Source organism: Alexandromys fortis, unplaced genomic scaffold, assembly GCF_014885135.2.
Source record: "Alexandromys fortis isolate MF-2015 unplaced genomic scaffold, M_Fortis_MF-2015_v1.1 scaffold_47, whole genome shotgun sequence".
In the NCBI taxonomy this organism is placed as follows: domain Eukaryota; kingdom Metazoa; phylum Chordata; class Mammalia; order Rodentia; family Cricetidae; genus Alexandromys; species Alexandromys fortis.
Window position 1 is genome coordinate 4,257,029 of NW_026067957.1, and position 18,151 is coordinate 4,275,179.

General features: G+C 46.5%; 1 protein-coding gene across 4 annotated transcripts in view; it reads right to left on the minus strand.

Annotated features, from left to right (window-relative positions):
• Nucleotides 1-15,215, minus strand: part of Nrxn3 (neurexin 3) — a 1,514,195-nt gene extending 1,498,980 nt beyond the window's left edge. For all 4 annotated transcript variants that reach the window (XM_050152455.1, XM_050152454.1, XM_050152457.1 and 1 more), the window contains exon 1: nt 14,507-15,215. In XM_050152455.1, coding sequence (XP_050008412.1) covers nt 14,507-15,215 — 709 coding nt within the window. The remainder of the gene's footprint in view (nt 1-14,506) is intronic.
• Between the last annotated feature and the right edge of the window lie 2,936 nt (nt 15,216-18,151).

An 18,151-nucleotide genomic window follows, 5' to 3' on the forward strand; every position in this document is an offset into this window, starting at 1 on the left:
AGGGGGGGAGGAGGAGGAGGAGGAGGAGGAGGAGAAGAAGAAGAAGAAGAAGAAGAAGAAGAAGAAGAAGAAGAAGAAGAAGAAGAAGAAGAAGAAGAAGAAGAAAGCAATACCTAATATTAACTTGATGCATTCTCTATGCCAGGTATTATTTTAGGCAGTCCTAGGATCAAGCCCAGGGCCTGGTATATGCTGGGAAAGTGCCCCATTACTGAGCTACAACCCCAGTCACTCTCTTTTAAATCTCAGACAGTCTTAAATGGTAGACACTATTATCATCCCATGTCCCAGATGGTAAAACTGAAATGCAGACAAAGAAAGTCCTTTGCCCAAGTTTCCACAACTAGCATGTGGCAGAGCCATACAATCACAATCCAAACCAAAATGTCCATCCTTGCCCAACTATTGAGTGCGTCTCCTTGGCATCTTGTAGTTGGCCCTTCTCCCGTCACTCCTCATCCAATATGGGTTCTTGGGTCACAGACCCCCATAATGGCTTCCCTCTGGCCTTGCAGAAGGCTTGCAGCCTTCCAATCACTAGCACCTCATGCACACTGCCTAAACTTCAAATCTACCTCTCACTTAGGCCACCAAAAAGCCTCCAAAGTTTTTCATCTACGAAAACTAGTCAACATCCTTATAGAGCATTGACGGTCTCCCCACCTAACTATTCTTTTCATGCTTTCTATTGGCCTCAGATCATGACATCCAGGGACACTGAGTCCTGCAAACAGAATCAAGATCCAACTGATTCCGAGGACTGCCCCAATGGTCCTTCCTCCTAGACTGCCAACTAAAACTTGTAAGTCCTTACCCAGAATTCCTCCTGTGAGGTTTCTTCCTGCTTCAAACTCCCTTTCTTGACCCTGGCCGTAGAGCAGTTCTGATATATGTGTGCCCCTCTGCTTGATGGGCTTCCAAACTAGACTATAAGTTCCTTAATGGTAGAGACCATACTGGTAGATAACAGTCATTCACTTGGTGAAAATTCAACAAATGAACCTATTCCAGTAAACAGAAGGCATAGTCCACCCCATTGATGAACATACATCAAAGTCTGCTTCGCAAAGAACTTTTTCTTATGGAGCCTAAACTTGCCCCCAGCAGGTGACTCTTCAGCTGATAACAGCTCTGGGTAATATTAGCAACTGTGAGGCCTCCAAAGGATAAGGTGTAACTGAGTAGCTTCTGGAGACCCCTGGCCAGATCAACAAGGCGACAACACGCAGAGTCCCAAAGACCATCAAGAACACCCAAGCTGGCATCAGGGATATTTTACAATCAACCTCTACCTGACAGCACAGAGGAGATGCTGTCACAGTGGTTACTACAGAGGATATGATTTCTATATCCACTCTGATGGGTGGTTGCCAATTTCTGAACAAAATCCCTCGTTAGCAAAGAACATCTTTACAAATAGTCTCCCCGTAGCAGGATATTTATGTATGAACAACCCGTGTATGTGATAACTGTGTTTGGCTATTTCTTCCTGATACCAATTTTTTTAGAAGCCACTATCTAGTGACTTCTCTCCCACAAGCCTTTGAAAGACAGGTGTACATGATAAAACAGGATGGAGGGTCTGGCTGCAGAGAGTCCCAGAGCCAAGGAGTCCTTGAGTTGAAGTCATGTACATAATCAGGCACACTCCTCCCAGGTCCACTCCAGAACCCTCTGTCCCCCACAAAGCATGTGATCTGTGGGCCAACAGTTCTAACTATCACGTAATTCTTCCTTTGTACTTCTCATTCCTTCGACTCTTCCGCCTAGGTATCCACTTCCTCCTCTGTATGACAGCTTTTCCTTTATCAAGGACAATTATCCTGTCCCCAGTGAGGCTCATCTTCTCCAGGGAGTCTACGGGAACTAATGGGTCCTCTCCGTCTTTAGTGACAACATGCATGTCTCAAACAGCTATTCCACAAGCATTTACATGATCCCAGGCTGGCGGCTGCCTGTAATTGTTACAGAAAACCATTGGTTTGTAAACAAAAAAAAAAAAAAAAAAAAAAAAAAAAAAACACTACTGAAAAAAAAACAGTCTTTGGAATACATTCTCAAGCAGATCAAACTGAAGAGAATGTGTATATGCTTAACATAGATTCAGTACGAGCTGTTCCACATAAACACTACTTTACCCACTGAAAGAGAGATGGTGTTTCTGATGGTAGCCAGTATGGTCCAGGTGATGGATGGCTTCAGTGATTCCTTTACTCACTAGATACTGTAAGACTCATATGCACAGAAATCTGAATCTACCCACACGTTAGTGAGCCCTTATATACCAATATGCATACTCAGACATATAGATGTACACTTGAAACATTCTCTCTCTCTCTCTCTCTCTCTCTCTCTCTCTCTCTCTCTCACACACACACACACACACACACACAATATGCTTCATTAAAGTGTTAAGGTGACAAACTCTAACTGAGTGATATATATATGTAGATATATAGATATATATCAAAAGAAAAGGAATAACCCCCCTTGCTTAGCTTCATGCTTTATAGTTCCCAAGGAGAGTCCATCCTCGCATACACCTCTGCAACAAAAATGGGAAAACCCAGCCAAGCAATCACAATGCACATTAAGGGTAGGAAAGTCAAAAAGAGCCAACAGACACATTAAAACATAGCCATGCAGGACTCATGTACATGGGGGGGGGGGGGAATAGCCCCGCTCTGCTTGACTCAAGGCTGAAAATTAGAATGAGCACATTATAAACTTCCCATAGCACTAAAATCCACCGATCCTAAACACACATCAACTCATACACATTGTTATTATTGGGTCGGCCACACCCACTTCCCAACTGATGTGTGTGGTCCATGAAGCCTGGGCAATTCAAATTCTCTTCTTGAACTTAAAATAATGTTCTCAGCTTCTTTTAAAAGTAACTGTTTGGGGATGAGAAGATGGCTCAGTGATTGAGAGCACTTGATGCCCTTGCAGAAGACCCAGGATTGGTCCCCAGCATCTACACAGTGGCTCACAACCACCCATAACTCTAGTTCCACAAGATCCAAAGCCTCTTCTGCCAGTACCGGGCACACATGTGGTACACAAATATCCAACCTGGAGAAACACTCATACATATAAAATAAAATCTTCTTAATGCAACCCATTTTAAATCATGAAATGATTGAGACTTTGTTCCTTTTTCTTTGATATCCTATCAGCAGATAGAGATTTAGCCAGGAGCCAAGACTGGCCTTGCTTCTTTGAGGTTCAGGAGAGAATTTGTGTACTGGATTCCATCTACACCCACATGGGAACAACTTCAAGTGTAGTCTAAATCATTCCCTGGGAGATTTCTGCCCACCAGTGCCAAGAACAGGGATAGCCACGCAAACTTTCAGAATAGGAAGCATTCCTGAAAAGGGCATATGGTTCCAAGGCCAGTCTCCAAGACTACCTATACTACCCTATACTACTTTATCTCCTCTTCTTAGCTTTAAACAAAATGAACAAACAAAACAGCAACAACAAAGAAAACTAAAACATCCTACTAGGTTTTATAGAAAATTCCTCATACTTTTGATACATAAGACCCAAACTACCAGGTTGAACTTAAAAAAAAAAAATCCAATCAAGTTCCCTCTCCCTCTACTTCACTGCATTCCAGAACTTCTCATCGCCTTGTAGACCAACAATTCAGGATTTCTAGGAGACTGGAAATTGAGGCGCTAAAGCCTGGGTGAGAAGAGAGGAAGACAACACATCCCGAAGAGATGGAAGAAGACAGACAACAGAGCCTGGGGAGGGCTAACTGTGACTCTTACTCAGAGCAAACTCCCTGGGGACAAAGTGACTGGAGCGTAAATCACCTGCTTACCACAGAACAGCACAGAAGAGAAAGCCACTTAACTGAGACACATAGTGTAGCCTGGATTAGGGCTGAAAACACGGTATGGGGTATAGGGCTGGATCCGTCTTTCCTACATTATTGAGGCTGGGAGGAGGCAGAAACTTTTTTTTCCTATTCTCAATAAAAAAAAATTATATAAAAAAAAAGATCAGTCACAAACAGGCTGGGGGGATGGATGGCTTAGTAAGTAAACCAGGACAAGCTTGTAAGTCCCATTTCCTAGCACCCATGTAAAAAGCCAGACATGGTGGTCCATGTTTGTACTCCCAGCCCTGGGAACCATCCCAGAGGCTTGTTGGCGAGGTAGCCTTGCAAAGGCAGTGAACTGCAGGCTCAGCAGAGGACCTCGTCTCAAAAAAATAAGGTGGAGACCAGTAGTGGAAGACACCAATGCTGACCTCTGACTTTCATAAACAAGTGAGCACGTGCGCATGTATACACACACAGAGATGTCCATACACACACAGATGTACATACACACAGGTATACACACACAAGGAAAAATCATCTAGAAAGGTCAAGACTCAGTCACCCTCACGCTCATCCTTCTTCCCCACATGGCTCACAAAGAATTACTTTAAATAGAATGGGACAGTGACAGTGTGACTTGGAAGCACAGGGGGTCCTAATGACAGGAATCTCTGATACTTTAAGCTAATCACAGATACATTAAACTAACCTGAAAGAACACCAAGCCCTCACCATTACGGGAGACTACAGGGGACTAGCCTGCTGGTGGCAGAAGGGTAATAGTTAGAAATAAGTAGTTAAAACTATACAGCCTTAAAGATGCCTTTAACTCATCACCTTGCAAATGAACTTTGACTTCGTTGACAGATCCCCGCTAAAAGCCATAGAAACACATTAGAACCCACCCCCAAAGGTCACACCTCTAGCCTCCTAGATTTCTTCTGCAGTACAAGAGCCCCCTCAGATTTCGACACATCCGCCTAAAAGAAGGCAGGCTCCCAGCACCTTCCTAGTGCATGTCACCTCTGTTCAAGCTGCACCCAAGTCTTCTCTGACCAGATGGAGCAGACGTGCCGCAGGAGGATTAGTCTTTCTGGGAGGCCTCGGATCAGAGGCTCATCAATCTCCAAGTCCACTCTTCCCCATTCCTTCAGCCCTTCGGGACTAAACACACAAGAAACAGAGCCCCATCTGGAGTGGCAAGAAGCTTCAGAAAATGACACGGAAGAAAGAAAGCTTGAGCGTTCACTGACCTCCCAGCCTGGCTGGCCCCTTTCTTGCCGCTTGGGTCACAAGCAAGAGATTTCAGCTCTGCTATCCAGCTTATCTCTCGTCTCGCAAGTGCTGTCCTCATTTTTATTTGAAAGCAACCTATTAAGTCAATAAGCCATGTGCCCTCTCGGTGCACTTTTCTCTGTGTTCCAGAGCTGCAGGCAGCAACCTTCCCATCACACCCACAGGAGTGTCTGGGGTTGCCTGGACTGCCCTGTCTCCTAGGGCGGAGACTCCAGCCCCAGTGCATCCAGCAATCACAGGATTGTGAAGAGCCTTTCTTCCGTAGACGTCACCCTGTCACACAGACAACTTCAGGAAGACCAAACTGGCAGATGGGACTCAAAATGACAAGAGAGCGATGAATAGAGTCTCACCAAGACACTTGAAGGAAAATCTCCCCTGTCATTTCCTTAGCTCCAAAGACACGGTACTTGGGGGCGGTAGCTCAACTGGCAAAGTGCTTGCCCTGCAAGCTTGAGGACCGGAGTTTGCTTTCCAGAACCCTTATTTGAAAAAGTAAATGTGGGGTGCACTGAGGACATGAAAACAAGTGACTCTTGAAGGCTCACTAGCTGGCCACCCTCACCTACTTAGTAAGAGAGACCTTACCTTTAAAAACGAAGGGAGGTTTCCTTTGTTTCCAAGCAAGCAAGGAACTTAGGACCGCGAGGGGTTCACCCACACACTGAGACAATGGGGATGTTCTATCGGGAACTCACCAAGGCCAGCTGGCCTGGGTCTGAAAAAGTCTGGGATAAAACCGGTCTCGCTGAACATAGCGGACAATGAGGACTACTGAGAACTCAAGAACAATGGCATTGGGTTTCTGATCCTACTGCACGTATTGGCTATGTGGGAGCCTAGACAGTTTGGATGCTCACCTTACTAGACCTGGATGGAGGTGGACTTCCCACAGGGCAGGGAACCCTGATTGCTCTTTGGGCTGACAAGGGAGAGGGACTTGATTGGGGGAGGGGGAGGGAAATGGGAGGCGGCGGTGGGGATGAGACAGTAATCTTAAACGAAGGGAATGGGTAAACAATGCTAGGAAAATAGAACAATAACCGAGGTTTTCCTCTGGCTTCCACACATGTATATGCATGTGTGCATGCAGACACACACACATAATTGCACTGGCACGCATGTGCATGCATGCACACACACACTGTATTCAAATAAAGCTCCTAAATGTGTTTCACAATTGGAAAACCTGCACACCAGGGACTGGATGGTTCTACAGTTCTTGCCCTGCCTTTCTGTCATCAATGCCACTTTCCAAGCCCGTTTTCCTTGGGATAGGACCATCCCCCACAAAAGCTGAAAGCATTCACCATTTCTAGGACTAGATGCAAAGCAAGGTTTATCACTGAACAGATGTAGGAACTTCAGTTGGATGACTATGAGGTCAATTTATTTTTTTTCCTGGGATTATGAGAGGAGAGAGAGAGAGAGAGAGAGAGAGAGAGAGAGAGAGAGATGGAAAAAACACCAGTCAGGAACCTCATAGACAGAAGTCAAGGCCTGAAAGCAGGCACAAACAATGACACATTTAAAGGGGGCTCCATGTCGCTTTTAAATAGGTCACCCAGAGACACCAATTCCTGGAGAGCAGTAGCATTAGTGACAACCCACTGGCAGTGTCGCTTTCCAACTAGATCACAAAGACAGACCTGGGGAGTCATACCTCGTCCTTCTCCTCCGCCAGCCACTGCCTGTCACCTACAGCACAGTCCCCAGAGAGCTAACCAAATCAAAGAGCCCCAGTTCAGCTAGAAAAGCCCAGGGGAATGACTATCTTGTTCCTCTGATGCAGCAAATATCTGCAAACGATTTCTCCTGTTACCCCTGGATATTCTCGATGCTCCCTCTTCCTCCCCTCTACAACAGATGTTCCTCTACACCTTCCCTCCTCCCACCCTCCCCAGCCATAGCTCTTCCAACTCTGTTGGTTACAAAGGGGCACACATGTCTGTGATGAAGTGTAGGCACTGGTTAGAGGGAATCACACACACACACACACACACACACACACGCAGAGTGGCATTGCTATCACTGGACAGCAACGAGTCTTCTCTACCAGGGCTGGGGCACAGAGGTGGTAGCTGAAGCCCATGATATTTGGGGGTCCTTAAGAAAAAAAAAACATTTGCAAATATAAAGCTAGGTCTAGGGACTTGTCAGAGGCTCAGGCGAAGTTAAGATTTAGTGAAGGCTTAATTTCAACATCATAAACCCGTCTCTGTCATCCTGCCCCCCCCCCTACACACACGCAAAAGAGAAGAGAAGAAACATGGAAAAGGAGTTTGGTTGTGTCACGTGTGAAGGAGAACAGGAGGCAGCAGGAAAGCAGGAGTCTGACAAAAGAACCCGGGGGACCTCCATTAATCACCAGCGGGTGATGGGCATCTCCTGGTACCTAGGAAGCCAATGGTAAACCTAAAGAGGCTGGCCCCGTCCAGCGATGCTCCTCCAGCTGTCGTCCTTGTGCTCCTACTGCCGAGAGACCCCTGGGTCCAGTCTCCAGTTACTTGGCTGCAAATCAGGGTCTTGAGGGTGGGAACCAAAGGCTAGTTTTCATCTGTTTCCACTTTCTGTCATATTGTCCCTTGCTGTCCCTTGCCTGGGAACAGCAAGGCTCCTGGGACTGGCCCAGCTGATAACCTCCTGCACCGGGAGTTTGACATTTTGCTTATCTTCCACACCCAGGGAGGCAATGCTCCATGGCATGATGGGGACATAGGCCATTTGTGTTAATGAGGGGAGCTTTAGTGCTTTAGTGGGAGTAAAATGTCATGTTCAGGGGTCTGGGCGCTCCATTTGGAGAGAAGGCAGCAGCCACCTTTAAGACTGAGATACAGGAAAATGGTGGGGGTGGGCAAAGCTCAAACGAATGCCTCAAAACCTCTCACAGATGGGCACTGTTCTTACACAGGCCAGGCGTCCCAAAGCCTAGGCAGATAGCTTTTTACACTTCATCTCATTCAAAGTCCCCCAAATCTCTGATGTCTCGTTTCTTATGACCATAACAGAACCCAGTGAAGAGGGTGGGCTCTAAAGCTAAGGAAGTCTAGGAACCAATCCCACGTTTGCCTTTTGTCTGCAAATCGTAGACAGATTATTTAACCCCCTGCCTCTCACTTTCCCTACCTACAAGCTAGAACTATAGCTGTGTATCAAGAGCAGTTTTGAGGATGTCTGCACACAAAGCAGTCATAACCCCCATATGGGTATCAGGCAAATACCCTGTGGTTATTAGGAGTGGCTGTTGTTATTGATTATTGCCAATGAAGATATTGAAGCTTCACAAACGTTATCCAAAGACACACAGTCTATAAATGGACAGGACTAGATTTCGGTCCAGATTATTTTCGTCCCCGGGATCACACTCTTAGCCACGATACTAAATTTTGCCGGAGTTCCAAATTTCTCTGCCCTTCTTTCTTCATCTGTAAAACAGATGTTCAACCACATCAGCCACGCAGGATTGTAGGGAGTAGATGAACCAATAAATACCAATGCAGCAGAATGTCACGTATGTGGTAATATTCTACAATGGCAATGGCAATAATGACTCCATTATTACTTTGTCCACAAAAGGCAGCTGACCTTGGGCAGAGACACACCCCACACTTCTCACTTCTGTCACACTCTGGGTTCTCATTGCTGTGGACCACACTATAGAGCCAGGGAATACAGGGACAATCCAGTGACCTGAGGGCATGTGTACATTCTCATCCCATCCCCCGAGCGCAGCCTGCACCCCCCCACCTCTCCTCCTTGTAAAGGAAGGAGGGGGGGCTCAGCTGATGGGCAGCTGCCCCAGGAACTAGAAAGCATTTTTTTCCAGGGAAGCCTGCAAAGGGAGATAGGGTCTTGAAAATAATTAGCCCCCAGTTCTGGGGCCTGTGGCATCTCATTACCAAATGCAAATTCAACTTCACGTGCCACTCCAAGGCTCCTGGCACAATGCCTGCCTGACCCTCAACCTCGCTGAATGTGGACCAAATCGCTCCCCACTGCCCCCCCCCCACACTTTTCAGCTTGCAGCTGGTGTTCTTTGGCCTCTGCAAAGGAAAAAGGCTGCTCTCAGCCTACTGCCAGGAGAACAAGGAAAGAGGGTCTTACTTCTTTAAGGGAGGAGGCAGGGATGTTATGGGAGGGGGGGGAGATTAGAAAAATTGTTCTTCCCTCAGCAGTTAAGAGAGAGATAATTGGCGCAAGTGGCAGGCGGCTGTTCTGCCATTTAGCATACAGCATACCCAGGAAATCTCACTTGGTAATCAGGAGGAAAGGAGGGAAAAGGAGCAATCAGACCCCTATTCAAGCTCCGTTTAGCGACAGCCCCTGCTGGCTGGCTGGCTGGCGGGGCTGGGGAGAGCAGGGGCTGGTCCCACAAGCCTGCATACTAGGTGGGAAGTCAGGGCTCCAAGCACAGGCCCTCCTCTGTGTCCATTGTAAGATCTTTCTGCTTTTCCACCTTCTCCATATACCACAGAGAAATGTCAGAAAGGGAACTGACTCTTTTCCTCTGATTGCTCACCACGTCCGCCCTTGTTCCCAGGCTTCCGAGGCCTTAAGAGTTGACACAGATGCCACGGTACAATTGCAGCACGGTTTACACTCGGGAAAAGGAGGGGAGATGGCCATGATTTACTCCAACAGAGGTTCCAACTGAGACATCCCTGGTACCTTAACAATGGGCTGAGACCCTCAGTAAAAGCTGAAGAGGGAGCAGTCTCCTCTGGATGGATGCCATTCTCTGGTTTTTGAAAAGAAAAATCATTGAAATTTGCTTTCTGGAAGGCATACAAAGACCACAGGGCAGTGAGGAGACACCAGTCCAACCAACTACCAGTCAGCCAAATGGTAGGTGACATAGATAAGCACCATGCCATGAGAGTCATTCAAGAGAACAGGTCAGCCCAAACCTTCCCCATTGTTCCTCGGCCCCGTCCTCCCTGCAGCAGGCTGACTTCATGTTAAATGAAGTCTTCAGGGGAACTGGGACTAAGCTTTATGTGCCTTGGCAGTGAATTGAAGCTTCACAACTCTGAAGTTGCTGAGAAATTCAGAGCGTGTACTTTCATAACTGAGAATACTTCAAAAATAATCATCTCAACTGATTTTGAGGTAATGACAGATTTTTCCATAGCTTCAAGGCTCGGGTCAGAGGACTGAACTAGCCAAGGGAACCAGGGAGAGCGCTGGACCATGCGTTCACTAATTTCCAGACCACAGTCATTGTTTTAAAATTGGTGTGTCTTTTATGCCCTTCTTCTGTCCTCATGGCCACTCACTGGTTGAGAAGCAGAGCATTTTGTTTATAAACATAATACCTCTAGAAGTAAGAGCCTGAAACCTCTTCTCTACACATTCACTGTGTGCCATAATGCTCGGTGTGACCATCAATGAGGACAGGCGCTGCACTGGTATTCCCGAGGTCAGAGGTCTGTTTGCTGCCAGAGCTTACAATCCTTCACCCCAGAAAGAAGACAGTGTTCCCACTACCCCTTTCCCTCAGGCCCAGGTCCCCCACATCACCTATCTTCTCCTCTTCTCAGATGGAATTAGAATAGAACATACAAAGAGATGGGGCAGCTGTGTGTTCTTTCTGGGGTGCAGGATGGACACATTCTGGAGCCACTGAGGCACGTAGAGCCAGAGAGGTCATGGCACAAACAGATGGACCACAAATGACATCTCTAACAGGCCCCTCGTAAGCCACAGGAAGCTGCAGGAACCCACCCAGGGGCCCCTGCTTTCAGAACTGGTAAAGTACAAAATAGACCCTCACATGATCAAATGTCAGGGTCCATCAGCAAACTGGGACAGTTGGGTGCGTGATACAAAGCACCCTGATTTCTCTTCTGTGGTGTGTGTGATCTGATGAGAAAAGAGGTGTGGTTACATGTGCCCTGCCCCCTAGGGAAATGGCAGGCCTTTGTTTCGGCTCTTTACCATGTTGTATATGTGTCTCCTCAACGCTTAGAAAGTGCTCTGATTTCTCCCCCTCCATATTTTACAAGTGAGTGTTTATGCTTACTACCCCAAATTTCACAATGTATGGAGGCAACATGAGTTTGTGACCGTCTGCAACGTAATATTGTGACTGATCAGACATAATGACAATCACTGGATCAGCGAGCTTCGAGCCATCCACAATAAATCCCGTTACCTCCCTGATATCTGTGTTCACAAAAACATTTGGGTCAGTCTGTTTTCAGGCTAGCTAGCTGTGAGTTATCACAGAGTCTATTTGCTCTGCTTCTTACTGTCCAGAAGAAGAAATGTGAACCTTGCAGAAAGGACAATTATTAAAATATACACATTGCATGTAAGCATTAAAACAATCAACTGCATTCAAAAATCTATTCTGAAGAAATTCCACTGAGGACTGAATAACATACATACAAAAATAAAGAGAAAGGAAAATTTATATGTATACATATACAAATACACACACACATATACATACAGTGTTGATTCTTCCTGCTGAAAGTGCTGATCCAAACCTGCCTGGAGGAAATGAGTTGTTTTGAAACATACACACACACACAGAGAGAGAGAGAGAGAGAGAGAGAGAGAGAGAGAGAGAGAGATGCAATTATAGAGAACCAGCAAGTTAACACACTTGCAGACGCCCTGGTCCCTCAAAAGAAAGAATTGTAGCTTTCCATATAAGTTCTGAGAGCAGAACAGATCCTCCGGGCAAATGAGAAAACAAGTGATCATGTCAGCGTCTTCTGGCAGAACGTTCTCCAATGCCAAGAAGCTGTGGAGCATCAGTCAGTTCCGGAAGGCACCTGCTTGTAAGAAGCCTTTTAATATTCCAACAGCATGGTTTTATGTGCTGAAGTCAATGCTGGTCCTCCTTCTCCACCAATTTTCTCTCCTATGAGTTCAACGAGGAAAACTCGAAGCCTACAAGGATGCCCCACCCTTTAACACTACAGTACGACATTATCATCTACAGATGTGCTGAACCCTTTTCATAACTATCTTGTGAAGCAAGTGGGCTGGGGACCTCAGGTGGGATATGTGTGGGGGCCTAAAAGGATAATGTGTATGTCCAGCATCTCCTTTTCCTAAGGTCCAGTCACAAGAAGGGGAATGTGAACGCTGGCCTGGCAGAGGACAGAAGCAGAACAGTGGGGGAAATATTTGCACAGGAGCCCATGCACAACCTGCAGTGGGGCCTCCTACCCAGCTCCCAACATGCCAGTCTCCAACATGCTCCACCTGTAAAATAAACTTAGTTTTAACTTAAAAAGAAATTTAATACAGCTCCTAGTATGTAAAACTTTACATCAAACATAACCTGCTTTATACAGTATGGACCATTCCCAAAATGTTTTAGGAACACCCACAAATATAATGTCAAAAACAAATCCCAAAGTAGGCCCTTACCTGAACAAAGGGAGGAACGTGATACTTACCAGGTTCCACTCTCTTGCCACAGCAGCAACAGCCCAGTGAGGGAAAACTGTTCCCTCCTGGTCAAGGGAATGAAGTGTCTGGCCTGGATTGAGGCCTGCTATTCCGGTTGGGCAAGTCAATAATATGACTAAGAGACCACCCTTCAGAGAGGCGGGATCACCCCTGGAAGGCAGGCTCACCACTAACTGGAATAATCATTTCTTTCATGAGATGATCATCCTTCCTAAAGGAGCCCTGAGCGCAGCCCCCAGGAGCCACTATGAGGTCCAGCTGGGTCCTTGAACCTTTCCGAGGACTTCAGACACACATCTCTCTCCCTTCTCTTCTGCCTTTCTATTTCAGATCCTAGTCCTAGCCTAAGTACGCTTCCTCTGGCATTTTGCACTTCCTTATTCTTTCTTGCAAACTTCCCTCTCTACCACATGGCTGCTTGTTCACTGTGTGGTTGGCCTCCACGCCAGATGATCCCGAAGGGCAAGGTTTATTTCCTCCCCCTCTGCCACTGGGAAGCTGCTGAGATTCACAGCTCAGCTGCCATTTGTTGGTTTGATTTTTAATCTAATACAATCTTCCTCAAGTTTTCACTTGAGCCCATTCTCAAATTCTTTTATTAATGAGACCAACAACCCAAAGAGAGACCCTAATTTCTTACATCACTCTGACCTCTTTGATCCTGTGCCAGGGGATTCTTCCCCTTGATTGTACATAGGGATCATATGAGAAGCCTTAAAAACAGGGTTACTGGGATCCCACCCCACCCCCACCAGAGATGCTGGTCTAACATGCCTGTGTATGACTTGAAAGTTTCTCAGTTCCCCCAAGGGGATCTCAATGTTCAGATGGGGTTGAGAACCACTGATCTTCCTTAAAGAATGCCACCACTTCCATGAAGGGGCCCAATGGGTTGACAACACAAAACATCTCAAGAATGAGGGCCACCCATTGTGTGTCCTCCACATCCTACTCTCTCAGGATACACTCTTGTCTTACTAATTCTCATAAGCTTGATCACCTCAGCGATCTAAGCCTGTAGTGACTGCAGCAGGCCAGGGTTTATATTTTATTTGTGTTTGTCATATTGAAATACCAAATGGAACTCTCTCTCTCTCTCTCTCTCTCTCTCTCTCTCTCTCTCTCTGTCTCCTCTTTCTCTCTCTGTCACGCTCTTTTCTTCTTCCCTTCTCTCCATTCCTTCTTCTCTCCATCCCTTACTCTCTGTCTCAAGTTGCAGTTATACGTAGGCAGTTTTCTAGTGTAGTTTGGGGGATTCCACTGGACAGGGCTCCAGTGCAGCCCCATGGCTCTTCACACATACCTCAGTATATGGAGCATTCAGGAAAGGAAAACCCTTTCTAAAGAAATAATCTCATTGCTAGAACAAGGACAGAAGGCTCCCGAATGATTCCCCGACTGCCTTCGAGGTGCCTTTCGTGGACTAAGGGGTGGCATAACAAGACTGAATTGTAGCAGGGCCCTGCACAGAGCCTACAGCCCACCCGTCCCCATTCTCTGCACAGGCACTGCTTAGGCTAACCAATGAGGAAGATGTGATAAGGACTTTTCCCATCCACCTACGGGAGTCCAAGTCTCCAAGAGTCAGCAGCAGCGGAGACAGCCACCTTGACAATCACTCTCTTCTTTCTCATTCTGTGCTAATCTCCCTGAGCTGTATCCAGACTCTGCAGTCTACTCCGCCAAGGCCTTTGAGGTGAGTCAGGACACGGTTGAGTAGCCTGCTTTCCCTTCCTGCTGAGATCTTCTGTTTTCCCCACCGAGAGCAAGGAGATGAGTTTCTACCACCTCCTCGGACAAGGAGGCCCAATTATATAGCATACAGCTGAAACTGGACTTGCATATAGAGCTGGTTTCTATCCAGCCCTCCCGCCTTCACCTAACCACTCAGTAAAAAGATCTATAGTGGGAGAGGAAGTTGGGGTTGCCGGAAGGTCTTACCTTCTGAGCAGAGTGTGCCGCCATAGCCAGTGGTGGAACAGTCACAGGTGGGATGGCCATCCAAGAGGAAGCAGATCCCACCATTTTCACAGGGACGCTCACCACAGGGTCCCTCTGCTTCTAACTGGACACCCTGGCTCCCCAGAAGCCGCGGCTCTGAGTTGCCGTACTTGAGATCCAGCATTAATCCCTTAAAGCCAGGCATGTTCTGTACTCCATCGAGGGTCAGGGCAGAAGGTCGGATGTCAGCAGGGACGCCACCGAGGAACAAGTCGCTGACCACATCCATGTAGGGCCTCTGAGGTTGTAGCTCCCCAGACTGGCCCTCGCCATCAATCACCAGCCCAGTGCGCAGGCGGTCACGGCTCACCATGAGGAAGTGCCAGCTGCTGTCGTTCACCTGCTTGTTGGACAACACGGCTGTCTCAGCGCAGTCCATGCTAAAGCGGAGCTGAACTCGGCCATCCACCAGAGAGAGGCAGAGGAAGTCACAGACACCACCATCATCCAGATACAGGAGCAGCCCAGTGGATACGTTGGTCTTGAACTGGAAGCTCAGGTCACTGCGCGTGCTTGCATCCCAGCGCAGGTAGCGGGCCCACTGGTTGGGGAGACCCATGAACTCCAGACCCAGGCAGAGCCCAACCAGGGAGCCCAGGAAGATGCTCACCTTTAGGGTGAAGAAAACCGAGTGGAGGGTAAAGCTCATTGTGGCTGCTGGGCCAGAGCACAGAGGAATAGATGGGCCAGGGAACAGTCCTGGGGGTGGGAGGCAGGGGGTAGGTTTTGGTGATAGAAAGACAAGGCGGTGCACAGAGAACACACAAGAAGAGTACACTCAGGAGTGTTCGGAGGGTGAGGAAGGAGGAAAAAGGCAACAACACAGCCCTAGATAGGCATACAGGCAAGAAATCCAATAAAGAGGCAGAAGAAACAGAAAGGGAAATGTTGGGTAGGGCAAACCAGGGGCAGAGGTGAGGAATAAGTATCTTTCTCCAAGAAAAGATCTCAGCTATCCAGGTGGATCCGGAGGCCTTGATTCAAGGAGGAGAAGGAGCTCAGGGTGGGAACAAGCCTTCAGCGATGTATTCCTCCCGTCAAATGTTCTAGCCAGGGAGCCCAAGATCAGGGCTAGAGCCCCAGGCAGTGGCGGAGGAGGAAGAAACAGTGAAGTGAGCCAGGTATAAGGTGGCCCAAGTGAAGGAGCAGTGTTAAGGTTCAATTGTCTAGCAGAAGCAGGCTCTGGGAAGGGGAACCACAAGCAACTGAGTACTCAGGCAGAGTGGGGCCCAGAGCAGAGCAGAAGCAGAGTCAGGCTTCATGGTGCTGATCAGAGGCAGCGTTGCCCATAGCACAGCTCCCAGGACTCCAGAGAAAAGACCTGCTGGGGAAGAGAGATAAGAGAGTAAGATTAGGGCTAAGCACCATCACCCCAAGGCACCATGTCCCAAGGCACCATCATCCCAAGGCACCACATCCCAAGGCACTAACATCCCAGGGCACCAACATCTCAGGGCACCAACATTCCAAGACACCAACATCCCAAGGTACCAACATCCCAAGGCACCAACATTCCAAGACACCAACATCCCAAGGTACCAACATCCCAAGGCACCAACATCCCAAGGTACAAAGACTGATGGAGTATAGATGCCAACCAGGCAATTCTAGATACTCCTTCAATGCTAGGTTCTTCACACAAGACAAGGACCCAGTTCTCCTGTAACCAGGGCAAGACCCTGAGCCCAGCTCCTAATGACACACTTAGTTTTTCCAATTGTAAAATGCAAATATCATGCAAAGTCCCCAAAGCTATATCAGCACACTGTTTTGAAATAGCCAAAATTGAAGCATTAACATTTTGAAACATCCAAATACCCATATGTAAGGTTTACTTATTTATATATTAAAACCTTTTTCTTTTTCAATTTTACAATCTACTACTTAAGTAGAAGAGGCCTAAGACTTTATATTTTAGAAAAAATATATACATGAAAATCAGGGGAAGTAAATGAGTAAGCAAAACAGCCTACTTGTCTAAACAAATATTAGGGTAACCTTCTTTAAAAAACAAACTTTAAGATAAAAAAAATTTGAAAGGCTGAGTTTGGATTTTAGTTCCTGTACATAAAATATAAAACAATATTCCTAGCCCATTTCCATTCCTACTTAATAATTTGAAAAGTAAATAAAATAATAGCCCCTTTCCAAGATGGAGAGAAAAATTAGTGAGGTTTGTGTAGTGTGGTCCCAGCATAAACTTTGTACATAGTAAGGGGTCAATATATATCGGTGGTTTCTTTCTTATTTCCAAAATGAGAAGGAATGATGGGTAGATGAGGTTTGTGTGTGTGTGTGTGATAGAGAGAGAGAGAGAGAGAGAGAGAGAGAGAGAGAGAGAGAGAGAGAGGAGAAATGTATACATGTACGATATTGAGAAAAATTAAGAATAGCTAAGAAGTGTTATAGACAGAGTGAATTATTGATTATGACTAGAAAGGCAGCAATATCCATTGAACTTGGGACCTGGTTCCTGAAAGAAGCTGCTGATCTACCTAACCAAGCTGGTGATTTCTCTGTTCAGATAAAGGAGTCAGTGTAATGGCCAAGGACTGTGCAAGCATTGGCTTATTCCTTGTCGCATTTGATAATTCACAGTGGCTCTCTGTGAGAGCATTGCAGTTAATTCTATTTAACTAATAACATCACCAAAGCTAGACAGTTCCCCTCTTTGAAGAGGAAGATGCCATCTCTTTAAACAGGGACAATCTGTGTCCACAAGAGCCTGATCAAATCTATCATCAGAAAATTCTTGGTCCTATGAAAGGATTTTACCCAAGCAGTATTTCCTGGAGTGTGGCATGGGTATCCCCATAGGCTTGAGGATGTGGACATAGGAATATATTGATGATGACTTGAAGAGGTGTTTGCCAACCTCCGAGAATTCAGGATTTCTTTGTGTGTGTGCTTATTAATGTCACTTTGGTAACACGAAGTCAACTATATTCACATCACAGCTATATGACAATATCATAAACACCTTGTCTGTGACAAGATGAAATTTAGCCATACAAATATTCATGAAGAATATTCCAGAATAATAATCAATGAACAAGTCTTGAGTCTAGCACAGGCTAGGACTGTTGGAGTGGAGTGGGTTGGAGGTATGAGGCCTAAAGTGGGTTAACAGGAAGTAAAGGTAGGAGACTTCACAGTCACTAATAATGTGACCAATGTGTTGAATGAGACATGCAAACCAAGTGAAAAGGAAGCATTCTCCATAAGAGAAGAAATTCCAGTCTACCTAACTCTAGCTCGTTCCAGGCACCACTGGGTCTGGGTAGCATAAGACACTCTTCCGCACACAAGGGCATCAGGACTAGTGGAGGACAAGTGTACTTCAGAGATAGTAAATCATACTAGAACCAGATTGTTTGTTGTAGCAACACCCTGGGGACTGGGAAACGAACAGCTTGACCACAGGACACTATCATAGAACAGGAGCGGTGAAACGTCTACACAAACAATAAACCATAAAATAGAGTTCAAGAGCCACTCTAAGGTCCTTGGCTTCAGTTCCATGCAGAGGCTTCAGCATGGCCCCACTGTATACAAAGACAACTCCTGAGTACTCCCCCAACTTTT